Source organism: Schistocerca gregaria, chromosome 9, assembly GCF_023897955.1.
Source record: "Schistocerca gregaria isolate iqSchGreg1 chromosome 9, iqSchGreg1.2, whole genome shotgun sequence".
NCBI lineage: Eukaryota > Metazoa > Arthropoda > Insecta > Orthoptera > Acrididae > Schistocerca > Schistocerca gregaria.
This window is the reverse complement of record NC_064928.1, coordinates 171406448-171421246: the sequence shown is the minus strand read 5'-3', so window position 1 is coordinate 171421246 and position 14799 is coordinate 171406448. Positions and strand designations below refer to the sequence as shown.

Genomic DNA, 14799 nt, shown 5'->3' with positions numbered 1-14799 from the left:
TGAACAGATCTTTACAATGAGCTCGACTAGTATTTTTGGTGATTATTCTTATGGCTCTTTTCTGGAGTTCGAAAACTGTGTTCATATTTTGTGCATTTGTTCCCCAAACAAGAAGGCCATAGCTAAGAATTGAGTGTACATATGAATAATATGTAACTAAAAGACACTGCATATTACACACTGATGATAGGGTTCCAAGGGCATAACATGCTGATGACATTCTGCTTGCAAGTACCTTTGTGTGTTCACATCATTTCAACTGAGAATCAATATTCATTTCTAGAAATTTTGCATTTGTTACACAGTCTATAGAGGTGCCATCTACATTTAATTTAACGTGGTCATTCTCCCTCTTCAAACTGAAATTCATGGCATTAGTTTTCTTTATGTTCAATGTTACTTTATTGCTTATTGACCAATCATAAACTTGCTTCAGAGTTTCATTTGCTTTCTCAGCAAGGTGTTCCCATTTTCTCAGTGACTATAATATTGCTGTCATCAGCGAAGAGAATTTTTTCACCATGAGTAATACTGGGAAAGTCATTGATTTATATCAGGAACAGTATTGGTCCTAATATGCTACCTTGTGAAACCCCTATATTAATGTATTTTTATTTTGATAAGTGTTTTATAAATGTTTAGATCTATTTGAAGTATGTGTTATCTCTACTCTTTGTACTCTATCTGTTAGGTATGACCGAAACCAGTCATTAGCTATCCCTCTTATTCCTAATGCCTCTAATTTATTTAATAGAATCTTGTAGTCAGCTGTATCAAATGCCTTATAAAGATCCAAAAATATGCCTGTGACACACTCATCTCTAACAAGAACATCAAGTACAGCTTTTGTGAATTCTACTATGCCTGATTCCGTATTTTTACCACTTTGGAAACCAAACTGTGATTAGCTTAAAAGATTGTATTTATTCAGGTAATTCATTAATCTGTCTTTTATAATTGCTTCTATTATTTTTGAGAATGCTGACAGCAGGGAAATGGGCCGGTTATTTTCTGTCTTCTGCTTTACCTTTATTAAGCAAAGGTACAACTCTTGCCTGTTTTAACTGCTCTGGAAATGTCCCTGATGTGAAGGATTCATTAATTATATAATCCCTGTGCATTGTTTCAGTACACAAATTAGTACTTCATCTAAGGCTACTGACTTTTTATTTTTTAGTTTTTCAACAGTTTTATTGACTTCATTCCTTGTGGTTGGAAGTAACACCATTGTATTTAGTGCAACATTATTTACAGGTGTTATATTTGTTTTGGGGAATTTTTGTTGTAACTTCTCTGCAATACTTGAAAAATGGTCGTTTACATAGTTTGCTAAATGTTGTGGATCATTTATTACCTTATGCCCTTCCCTTAGCAGTTTGTTATTCTGCACTTGTTTGCCTCTCCCCATTTTCTTTTTTAGAACATCCCATACTGCTTTGCTTTTATTCCCTGCATTTTATATTATTTTGTCATTAAGTGACTTTTTTGCAGCAATCAGCTCCTTCCTATAGATCTTTTTGAATATATGATAGAAATTTAAGAATTCTGGATCACTGTGAATCTTTTTCATGGAAATGAGGTGTTTAAGTGTTTGGGAGGACTTCTTAATATCTGCTGTTATCCATCTGTTTTTGTGAGATGTTGATACAGACATGCAAACTTTTGGAAATAGCTTTTCAAAATTCAATTTAAACAATGTGGAGAATTTAGATAATTTCATATTCACATTGGTTTTCTTATACACTTCATCCCAGCTTTGTTTTTCTAGCTCTTTTGAAAAATCTTTTATTTTGATTTCTGATAGATGTTTGTAGGCTTGTAGTTTAGGGAATGATTCAATGCCTGATTTTACTGTTGTTATTTGAATGAGATGGTCTGATAGTCCAAGATCTTTTACAGCTACATCACATTTTTCCCTGTCCATTTTAGTGGCCACATGGTCAATTACAGATGCAGTCATTGTAGTAACCCTTGTTGCACTATTGACCAATAGGGACATGCCAAAACTTTGAAGGATGTTTATGAAGGTGCTGCTGAATTAATTTATGATATTAGTGTTGATGTTGATGTTCCCACATGGAATTATGTTGACCTTTGTACTTGAGACTTTATGTAGATCTTCTGTTAATTTATTGAAAAGAGTGTCCACACTACCCCTGGAGATCTATACACACACAAAATGATTAATTTCTTGGTGATATCAAGCCCTGTTAATTCAATAGCTGATATTTTAAAGTGTTTTCCTTCACTTACTGTACTGAGGGCATGTCTTGATTTGAACTGTGTTCATTTTCTGATGTAAATGCATGATCCTCCACCCATTGAAGTAGTTCTGCAGTAAGAGTTGGCTTTTTCATACAATGATAATACTATGAGTTGGATTTCTGTGTCCCTACACCAGTGCTCAGTAATACAAACTACTGTGCAGTTCAAAGATTGTAGCTCAACTTCTAATAGCTGTATTTTATTTTTTATTGATTACCTGTTTTGATGGAGGATTGTTAAATCTGTGAAATGCTCCATGTTTCTCTTTCCAATGGTCTGTTTTTCTTTGTGACATCTGGTATATGTGATATTTGAAACGTTAAAATTTGTCTTGTGAGTAATTGTTTGAGTATTTTTTAAACTGCTGGAGGTACTCTTTAGGCAGGGGAACCTGTTGTTTTATCCTAAAAAAAGACCAACTTTTCCTAACTATAACAACAGTTATTTGACCATGAGCAAAGTTGGCTGTCCTCAGAGCCATCCCTAACCCCACATTGATTCGCCTCACAGCTCCATCAAGGTGTGGTCAATCATGACGCCGGAACAGCTCAACAAAGTGCATGTTTGTGCCATGAATCAGGGAAGCTATCTTGTCCAGGTCACCGTCTATGTTATATGCCCCATTCCTGTTAAAATTGTTTCCTGCCCCACCCACTATCACTACGTGGTCCTCTTTTGTAAAGTCCTTACATAAAGACCCTATGTCCTCTATTACTCGACTTAGTCCTGCATTTGGCTTGAAGATACTGCCCCTAAACTTTCTTATAGCTGAGGGCCTACAACTCGTACATGGCTACTACCTAGCAGCAGCACTTTCTTCTTCCTAAGACTTAGTACATTCCTAGGCTTCTTGACCTCGGTTGAAGTGTGCTGCACATTTCCTGCTCCTTGTTCTAACTGAGGCTCTTCTCCATTTAACTCTGGCCATGGTAGATACCTGTTTTTGGTGTTGATGATAAAACTGTCAGATCGCGTTCTCTTTCTTCCTATCCTCCTACCAGCTGCCAATTCCCAACCACCCTCCTCCCCCTATCTCCCTTGATCCTTATGAGTTCCTTGCTCCCTCCAACTGTGCCTGAAGGGCACAGATATTCCTTTCCTGTTTCCCAATCAAAATGTTCCTACTGCATACTCTGCAGTCCCAGGAGAAAGCCCCTTCTATTCTTCCAACACTCTCCCCACTGAACCCCCCCCCCCCCTCCCCCAGTGAAAATATTTCCTACAAGATTGGCAACAAATCCCTCTACTCACTACTCTATAACAGCCCCCATGTTTCTCACTCATGGTCAGTTTTGAAAGAATAATTAAGTTTAAAGAATTTTTAAATTTGTCAAGGACGTGTGATTGGTAGTGTGTAAACAAAAAACAACATAAAGCTCTTACATGCAGTGGTGGTTGTTTTTGTGCCAAATTAGAGATACAATGACAGAAGAATGAATTTGTAATTACTTTGATTTTATAGAATTTACGTTATTAGGCGTGTTTGGTCAGGTTTTTAACTTTATAGCTCAGAAAATTTAGGCATAGATTGCGTCTATCTAACTAGTAAACAATACGAAATGTGTTACTTAAATATGATTAAGATAAGATATCTATACGGTGCGAAAAGTGGCAATTGACCCTGAATAAAGAAAAATGGGAAGTTATTCACATAAGTACTAAAAGAAATCTGCTAAATTTCAATTACACAATAAGTCACACAAATCTGAAGGCTGTAAATTCAACTAAATACTTAGTGATTACAATTACAAACAACCTAAATTGGAACAATCACATAGATAATGTTGTGGGTAGAGCGAACCAAAGACTGTGATTCATTGACAGAACACTTGGAAGGTGCAACAGGTCTACTAAAGAGACTGCTTACACCACGCTTGTGCACCCTATTCTGGAGTATTGTTGTGCAGTGTGGGATCCGCATCAGGTGGGACTGACGAGTGACATGGAAAAAGTTCAAACAAGGGCAGCTCATTTTTTACTATTGCGAAACAGGGGAAATAGTGCCCAGACATGATATGTGAATTGGACTGGCAATCATTAAAACAAAGGCATTTTTCATTGTTATGGGATCTTCTTATGAAATTTTAATCACCAGTTTTCTTTTCCGATTGCGAAAACATTCTGTTGACACCCACCTATATAGGGAGAAATGATCATAATGATAAAATAAGAGAAATCAGGGCTCACACAGAGAGCTTGAAGGTGGTTCATTGAACCATCTGCCAGGCACTTTCTTGTGAATATCAGAGTAATCATGTAGATGTAGATGTAGGTCATAAAGTTTGTGGGAAGACTGTTTGACGCAGAGAAATAACAAGCAAACACACTGATGTATGTACATGTTAAGGAATCACATATAAAAATATCTGCACTTATACCTGTTGCACCCCGCATAACAGTAGTTGTTGTCAACCTGAAGCTTAGTTTGAACGCCAAATGCTCTACTAGGCATAGTCCTATTGCACGTGACAAGTTTTTGAATCAAGAGCCTTCTGAATTGAATTATCCACTCAGTTATTGGGGGACATACAGCCTAACATGAGGTCTGAACTATGGTACAACTCAGTGTTGTTCGCATATAAAAGTAACTGTCAGAGGTGAAAGAACCATTAGTGACAGAAAATAATTCTGGGATTGACTGGCAGCTAAATCCTGGACTTCCTTTGTCTCAGTACTGGCAGTACCATATTACGCTTCATGCTGCCTTGTTTCCTACCAGCTTTTCCTATTTGCAAGGATTAATAATTAAGGTAATTTTTGGATACAATGGATATTCACAGCCACAATGCAAATACAAAAATTAGTTCCAGATATACTTCATATTTTAATTTTTGTTTCAACATGAAATTCTTTACTCCAGTGCCAAACCCTTTAAAACATCATCAAACAATAAACTGCGACCCCATTTCCTCTCAGAAATATATATCCAAGTCAATATATAGGGTGATTATAATTAAAGTTAAGCTTTCAAATCACTGTAGAAATAACACCACTGGTCAGAATGATGTCTAATTGCAACAGAATATCATAGGTTAAGGGGGAAAATGTATGGCAGAAGATAAATAAATAGTTACAAACTGTAGCAATAGATTGTGCTGTAAACATCATACTTTAATAGTGGTCAACTACAAATGAATCATAAAACAATGTGTAAGGTGTACGTTTGATGTTAAACAAACTATACTACACAGAGTGCTTGAGTGTACAGGTGTGATACATTAAGCCCATCCACCACAGCAAGGTCATATCACATCAGATGGAAAAAATTGGTTTTTAATTGTCCTGAGGTGAAAAACCGCATTAAAAAGCATCAGCCACATGGGGTTTTAATTGTCCTGAGGCCAAGACCACATAAAAAGCATCAGTCACATTGGTTTTTAATTTTCCTGAGGCCAAAAATGGCATAAAAAGCATTAATAAAAATCAAATAGAGTTATTAATTTCCATGTGACTGGCACAAAAGATGTTCAATATGCTGTCCACCATTTTCTGCAAGTTGAAATCAAGAAACAGCATGTTCCACAACTGATCGAAGTGTTTCTGGGGTTACATTCAGAAGGTATTGCGCAATGTGTGCCTTCAATGCAGCTAAGTTTGCAATCGAAACACTGAACACAGCATCTTTCAGATAGCCCCACTACCAGAAGTCACATGGATTAAAATCAGGTGATTGGGACAGCCAGGCTGTAGGGAAATGGCAGCTGATAATTCTAACATTTCCAAATGTCACTTTAGAAGCAGCTTAACTGGGTTTACCATGTGCAGAGTTGTGCCACCTTGCATCAAAACAATCCCATCCATACATCCACGCTGTTGGAGAGATGGAGTGACGTGGTTGTGCAAAACTCACTCATAGCCCTTACCAGTAATGGTACAGGTAAGAGGACTGGAAGCACCTGTCTTTTGGAAAAATATATGGCCCTAAGATAAATGATGCCATAAACTCGCACCACACTGTGATCTTTTCAGGATGAAGTGATATTGGTTGATTTGCGTGTGGATTTTCCGTTGCCCATATTTGACAATTCTGTGTATTGACATATCCTGTCAGATGGAAGTGGCCTTTGTCTGTCCACAAAATCTTCCACGGCCAGTCATTGTCCACTTCCATGCGAGCAAGAAATTGTAAAGCAATGGATCTCTCTTGCTGGTAGGTCAACAGGAAGCAAATTGTGCACATGGATAATTCTGAATGGATAGCACAGAAGAATGTTTCGTAGGATTTTACGAACCATGCTCATGGGTATGTCCAATGTTCTGGCGATTCCCTGTGCACTACACTCATCTCCTTCTGCATTGCTGTGGCCACTGCTTCCATTGATGTCAAATCAATTTGTTTCCTCCCTCTACCAGGCTGCATACCAAAAGAACCTATCTTTTTGAATTTCTGAATCATTTCCTCCAGACCCACAGCATTCATCGGACGAACGCCTTTTTCCAAATCCTTCAGTGACCGGAACTTCTGCCGAGCGACATGTGCACAGTCATCATTCTTGTAATACAGTTTTAAAAGCAGAGTGCGATCCTGCATTGAAACAGTCATGACAAACATTGCAGGCACAAAAGGAGGAAAAGCTGGTACCCAGCATGTTTAAACCAACTTCAATGGGTTGTGTACATAACAGGTGTTTTCATTTATGTATTCTGACACATACAGCATCATCTATTGATCAATTTTCACACTATTTTTCTTTTTCTTCATCCATACATTCTCCCCCTTCTCTGTTAATATTCCATTGAAATTCGGCATCATTCTGATCAGTGGCGTTATTTCTACAGTATTTTGAAAGTTTAACTTTAATTATAATCACCCTGTAAACATCCCTGTTTGGTGAGTAGCAGTATATCCCTTTCAGTCTTGTTATTCCAGCCTAGATACCCCATTGCTCAGTACATGAGTGTTGTTTTGTTATAGGTTGATTTTTCTTTGCATTTTTATTTGGATGAAATTGTTCCAGTCAATAAAATGGGTATCTTATCATTGGCTCTCATTAAATTACATGGTCACATAATCACTCTTCTTACCAATTTCTGTATAGTGTGGTTTACCATACCCTTTTTTCATTAGTTTAAGGATGTGATAGTAGCTACTTATAAATGGTAAACAGTTAAGGCCCGAAATAACTAAGTAAAAACCATATGCAAATTTTACATCAATACACTCTGCTGAATGGCAAAAAAGGAAATGAGGAGAATTAAAAAACATCCTCTGGTAATGAACTGTACTCTACACTTTATGACCAAAATATTCAGTTATATTATTCGCACAGATTTGTTCAGGTCATCCCAAGCAACACACTGCCATCTAAGGGTGACCATTACTATGCTCAACACTTTACAAGCACTTGAATGGGAAAAGTGTATTGTCCCCAGCAGTCAAAAAACTGTATTGCAACTGAATGTTAATACATTCTGTCCACACCTGAATGTTAATACGAGTCCTCAGATTTTCCAGGTCAACTGAACCTGCCGATAGCAGATGTTGGAATTGTCCCAAGGTATAATGATGATGCGACGTGATGTCATACACGTGCAGGTAGGAGAACAGAATCCTGACAATACTTTTTTTTTCATATACATTATGTTCTGGAATGTAGATTACGGTGACAGGTTGTCCTGCAGCATAACATGATGCACAGGTTAGGTTGAAAGGTAACTCTTTGGCTGTGAGTTGGCAAAGTCAACGAATGTGAAGACAATGTCTTAGTTGTGCTGACATACTGATCTGTAGTATAGCCTGAGGCCTAGGTTGTGGGTTGGCGAAGCTGTATTGGTATTTTCAATTAATCTATTTTCCATCCAGCACTCCCAGGAATCAGTAATGAAACATTTTTCTCATTAACAATGTTTATGTTTGGTTGTAGAGGAAAAGGGCTTTTAAGAGATTTACATCTCACTGACACAGCATTAGACAAGGACCAACAGCTCAATTGCAAATGGAAGGTGGAAGAAATTTTTGAGACTTCACTGAGTGAACCATTCCAACATTTTTCTGTGACAATGTGAGTGGAAAAAAGGAAACATAAAACAAGGGGCAGTGAATTGAATCCTACCCATGCCTTACCTTTACATGCACAGAGTTATGTGTAGACCTAACATCTTCCATTTGTCTCATTCAACATCTACAGCTATAACCTACAAACCACTGTGAAATGCATGGCTCAGGATACATCCCACTGTACCAGTTATTAGGGTTTTTATACATTCCATTCACAAATAAAGTGTGCGAAGAATGATTGTTTAAACGCCTTCGTGTCTGGTGTAATTAATCTAATCTTGTCCTTACGATTCTTACAGGGGTGGTACATAGAGGGTTCTAGTTTATTCATAGAGTTATAATTTCAAGCTGGTTCTTGAAAGTTTGTAAGTAGGCTTTCTCAGGATAATTTTCATCAATCTACAAGAGTCTACCAGTTCATTTTCTTCAGCATCTCTGTGTCACTCTCCCATGGGCCAAACAAACCTGTGACTATTTGCATTGCCCTTCCTTGTATAAATTTAATATCCCCCATTCGTCCTATTTGGTAGACACCCCAATGCTTGAGCAGCATTCTAGGATGGGATGCACAATTGATTTTTAAGTGCTCTTCTTTGTAGACTGACTGTATTTCCTTATTATTCTAATAATAAACCAAAGTTTGCCACCTGCTTTACCCACAAGTGAGTCTATGTAATCATTCCATTTCACAACCCTCCAAAGTGTTACACCCAGGTATTTGTAAGAATTCACTGATTCCAACTGGAACTCAGATATTGTAGTCATAGGATAATATGGTTTCACATTTTTCCAACCCTTGCTCTGCTTTGAACTCATATCAAGATCTAACTGAATATTTATGCAGCTTCTTTAGACATCGAAATAGAAGTAGAGAAGCCTTCACACACAGTAATTTGCGAGATGCTCCTGCAAAGCTCAATTGGAAGAATATTATCCAAGACTACATGAACTTGTGTTGGGGCAGAACTTACTTACTATGATAGTTTTTGCCTAAGTATCATAGACAAAGTAACATTTGGTGGAATATATATATGAATTGTACTGAAGAAAGGCAATGTGTGTGAGAAAAAACGATAAAGCAAAATTCACGATATGATGCCAAGCACATTATTTTTCTAATTTCTCCATTGGTAGGAGGCATTCTTCTGAAGATAGTGATAGGACAATGTGTCCCAAATATCAGTATTAAGCATCCTCTTCCATGTGCTGTACAATGGTTTGTCGAATATATATGCAGCTGTAGATTCAGTGTTCCAAGTAGAAATTTCATTTTCAAATGGAGACAAAGCAGTGTGTGTTTAAGAACAACACATGCCTTCAGAGATGTTTTGTTTACTGTAAAAATACTAATTCATTATATGTAGTGTGAATATGAGAATAATCTCAGACTAATGTATCTGGACATATAAAATGGTTACAGCAGTTCTAAAGTATATGTTGCAAGATATGAGTGTATGATAGCGTCAGAATTCTTAACTGCACATTTATTACAAAACTTAGTAATAAACCATACTGGTTAATTACATCTGTCAGAATATGCACACTAATTAACAGTTTGCAACGGAAAAAAGTGAAGTAGTGATTCTTTGATCATCATCTGCAAAACAATCTTAACAGTGGAACAGTCAAAACTGCAAGGAATAAAATTCAATATGATACTTTCTGGGGAGGGGGAACCAGTACTATCAATCACAAATTGCAGAGTTTTCATGCATGTGATCAAAGAATGTCTCATTACAACATAAAAACCTAACCACAAACCATAAAATATCATTAATTCGGAGGGCACTGCCTGCAAAACACTAATGTACTATATTAACCATGCACAGCATATACTCTGTACCAATCCATGTTTGTAGTTTCCATAAAAATAAATAAAAATCCTGCTGTTGCAGAATAAGGCCCTATAGATACAGCATAAAATACTTACAGGTAGTGTTAGTCATGGTTTAGACACTGCTGCATTTTATTGTGACAAATGTGACATCAAAATACAGATCATCACAGCAACAATTCAGTATAATAGGCAACTGAAACTTAGTAGACTCCATGAAATATCAAATGATGGATGAAAACAGATACAACTTATACAACAACTGTGGTGGTAGGGTCGAGGGGGAATTAGGAATGCCTTTAATGACTGGAAAAAGTACTAAGTGTACACTTATCTGTTAAAGTGGTGGTAGAACAAATTTGCAGCTAACGCTAATATTTCAAAGATCTTGTGACACTCCTCTACATACCTACCTGATAACCACTGAACAAGATTAATGCACCTCAATTGTTAGTTGAATCTGATGATCTGTGGCATGATCAAAAAACTATAATTTCCACAAACATTTTATATATCTACACTCCAAATATTACACTCATCAGTTAATTAGACCTGCAGAATGTTATGGGCAATTCATAAACTATGACTGCTGGTGTGAATGCTTTTGATTATGTCATTTGTGTGGAGTTCCAGATTTTAAACTATTGGTTTGAATTTTGATACACATGATATACAACAAAGTAAATATGTCAACACATATAATATAGTGACTACACATTTAATGACTGCTGCTGTTGCAGGTTGGGATGGCATCATTTGGCTCAAACAAATGTGGGGCCGCAAACATTCCAAGTGTGTATACAAACATACAGAAATATGCTGATTGGATTAAAAACAATATGTAACTTTATGGATGTCATACACATTTGATAAAGATGGTGATTATAACAACTGAAATAAAATATACCAATATAAATCTTGTGTTTATTGTGAAAATCCCTATATAATTTTAACAAGTTAAATAATTATATCAGTAACTTAAATAGGCAGCATTACTGTGTTGTTATTTATCAAAACAGGATTGCAATATAATGCCAATTCCCATACAATTCGACAGAAGTGAGGCTTTCGAAAGCAGTACTATGTGCAATGCAATCAGTCGAGGCTTTCTGAATTTCGAGCTACAGCCAACTCACAGTCCACACACTAAACTGATGCAACAAAATAAATGTTTTATACACAAATGAAAAAAAGAAAATAATAAAACTGTCAAATGATGTAATGAGAGTAAATAAGTACATTAAAACATAGGCCTTTGTACAGAAAGTTATGAAAGTATCTGACTTTCTAAATATTTCCTTTAAAACTGGTTTACAAGCAAACAAACGTACAAGACACATGAAAAATTGTACATTTGTTTAAATTCAAATGTGGTGGTCAACAGAAAGTTATAAACAGGACATTTTCTGTGCAATGAAGCAAGTTTGGGTGTATACTTTCACATTTATTTTACTCTATTCAGATGTGTACATCTAACTCTGCATATCTCTACGTCTACGACAACATGTAAGTATATAATTTGTAATTAGAATCTTCATTATCACAAACATTATTCTCTCTGTGTCTGGAGGCATAAATCAGCTACACATTGCCACAGCATAGTATAAAAGCAAATATTTATTTTGTTCAACTTCTTTCAATGTGCTGTCAAGTCTTGGATGAAATAAAATAAAGTTTGAAAGAAGTAATATTGACGCACATTTTCTTTGGTGTGAGAATAGATGCTTTGATGTGGAAAGACAATAATGCAATATTATTCAAATGACAATGCTTCTTAAAAGTATCTCAAGCAAAGCACAACAATAATTAAAATAAATATTGCACACAGCACTGGTCCACATATCGCACAGAACTCAAAACGATCAAATAGCACACAGGTTTATACAACCATGTGGGAGTGAATGCATCTTTATAATAGCAACTTGATTGTTACCCACAAATCTGGAGTTGGTAAACAGAAATAGCACAAAGCAATATACTTGAAACTGTGCGCACAAATATATAGATCAGTGGGTATAACAAGGAACGTTACAGGCGAAGCACCGATATCTTATTTTTTCTTGGTTTTAGGAGAGGTGGATTGAAACACACTTGATGCAGACATCAAATTCTCTATGTATTGGCCCAACACTTGGTTCTCTGAACGGAGCTTCAGATTTTCTTCCTTTACGCTATCAACACGCTGAGAGAGATCGTCTAGCGTGTTTTGCAACTCCAAAACTTGAGAAATTAGTCGTGCTTTCTCTTCTTGCTCGTCTGGACTTATATCTGGATCCAGACTGTTCGGTCCTGGGCTGCTACTTCCGTTAGTAAAAGATGAAGGAATTGAATCCAAACTGCGACCTCGTACCATTGCATCTGAATTATGAGAAATATCCGCAGTTTCTGTGTCATCGGGTATGACGGCTTGTGGATCGTCGTCAGCGAGTGGTATGTTATTCATTTCGTCTTGCATTTTTGTTAGTGGCGATTTAGCACTCACTGGAGAAACACGGAGCATTCAAGTGCTGTTGCAAAACGATATTTTGTGTTTAAGCAACGGTAATAACTTGTGTTGTTTTAAATTCACTCAAGAGTAGGATATTTAAATAACATTCCTCTTTTGACAGATCAAACTTTACGCATGCACCATATTAGTCATACGTCAGTGGTATTATTAGCGAAAAGTTCAACGTGTTTGATAGTCAGAGATTTTATACAAGTTCAAAACAAACCTGTTTTTTTTTAGTATTTGTTTTCCTCTCAACACGAAGATAAGGTGTACAACTTGTAGACAAATCTTGTATTATAAAATAAATTGATGAGCCATTGGTATTTATGTAGGCGTAAAGTACTTTCTTCAGTAGAATTTATACGGAAGTAGAAGACAGTACACTTTGGTGTTGATGACGTCATACTGTGCGCTCTACTTTTTCGCCATCGTTCATTGGTTGAATGATGTATGTTCACCAACAGGAATGCGCGCGTGCATGAACACGGGATAAACACCTTCGAAATTATTAGTTATTTCATACATCTCCTCTGCATGAGACAAAACTTAAAGTCAGGTATTGTTTCAAAAACGTCGTGATGTCATTCAAAAATCTTTTCTTGTATGCTATGTCGTCACAGATTTGAAAGAGTAACTGATGCTCCAAATAATGCGTGTTTGAAATCCAGTTCCATTACGAATCAACCACGAGGATGTATGTTTTCCTTTTTTCATTTAGTCTATTGATATTCCGCAAAATACATAACTAGTGGGTCAAAATTACATAAAGATGATGCATACATTTAGGGCGCACAGTACCACTTTAATTAGCAACCTAATACAGGGGCTAGCTAAAAACCCGCTGGTTCTCCCGCGTTTGCATAGTAATTGCAACGGAAACAATTTTATAAACACGTATGTTAGGACTACTGAAAGAGTATTGTATTAAATTGTCTGTTTCTTCTTCTATGTAGTTCTGACAAAACTGTTTTGTCGTGGAGACTTAAATGCTTTCTTTACGTTAATTAAGGTGAAACGTTCAGTAGGTGTTGCATTTTGCGAAGAAGCATGGTCTTTTTCGGATGCCCTGGCCAATTTGGTAGCTGGAGTCTGGGCTTCTCGTATTCCTGCCTTTTCAGTTATTGTGGTGGTAAGAGGTTTTGTGGTGGTATTTCCATAGAAATTTTCATACCATGGCACATATTTCTCTATTTCTGTGCAACAAATCAAATATCATTTTTCACAGATTTAGTTTTAAAGAAGTTTTAGTGTAACAAAATATTTTCATAAAACTTTTCATCCCCAATTTCTCCTCTTTAGGGGTTGCTTTTCCAGAAACGCTAAAATACGAATTTTTATATTTCTAACCGAGAAGCCAAATACAAATTTTCGTAGATATAGCTTCAAAACGCTCCCGTAACGAAATATTTGCGTGAAGTTTTCATCCCTTATTTCACCTCCTCAGGGGTTGTATTTCCAAAAACACTGAAACACCAGTTTTTTTTAATTTCTAACCGAGAAGTCAAATACCAGTTTTCATAGAGATAGCTTTAAAGATGGTTTAGTAGTTCTTCAATAACAACATAGAGAGAGATAGAGATAGAGATGTTCACCCACTGTTGAATTTCCAAAGACGCTAACACAGTTTTTTCTTTTTATTTCTGACTGAGAAACCAAATACGGTATCAATCACAGTTTTCAAAAAACCTTGTAACCTCTGTTTCCCTCTCTTACGAGTGGAATACTGAATAATCCCTTCGTAAATAATGCCTAGAGTATAAGGTTAATTCCCTCTCCATATTTCAAGTTTCTATCCATAGCAGTTTGGGCTGAGTGGTGATGAGTCAGTGAATCAGTCAGGACTCTTTCATATACACACATCAAAAAAAGTTTTGCATACCCCGGTTCCCAGAACTCCTGAGGATAGACGTTGACTGTGGGTATTGTATCACAGACACAGTCCCTTTGACTGTTCAGAGATGTCGCTAAACCCACCAAAAGATGTAAACAACCATGCATGAGCAACGCCTATTAGATGGAGGGGGTCCAACAGCCGATCAGTTCCAGTCATTCCACCAGGAAGGAGGTACACAGCTCATGTTGTCTGTAATTCAACCCTGACAGCAATGCCACAATGTTGAATAATGCTTTTTGTGCAGCCACAGGACATCATGTTACGACTCAAACTGTGGGCAGTAGGCTGCATGATGCGTAACTTCACTCCCGACGTCC

At 36.8% G+C, this 14799-nt stretch overlaps 1 protein-coding gene across 1 annotated transcript in view; it reads left to right on the top strand.

Moving 5' to 3' along the window:
* The window catches only part of LOC126291921 (chymotrypsin-like protease CTRL-1), a 145538-nt gene extending 133169 nt beyond the window's left edge, over positions 1–12369 (top strand). The window contains exon 8 of the mRNA XM_049985654.1: positions 10838–12369. Coding sequence (XP_049841611.1) covers positions 10838–10942 — 105 coding nt within the window. The 3' untranslated portion in view covers positions 10943–12369. The remainder of the gene's footprint in view (positions 1–10837) is intronic.
* Positions 12370–14799: the final 2430 nt, after the last annotated feature.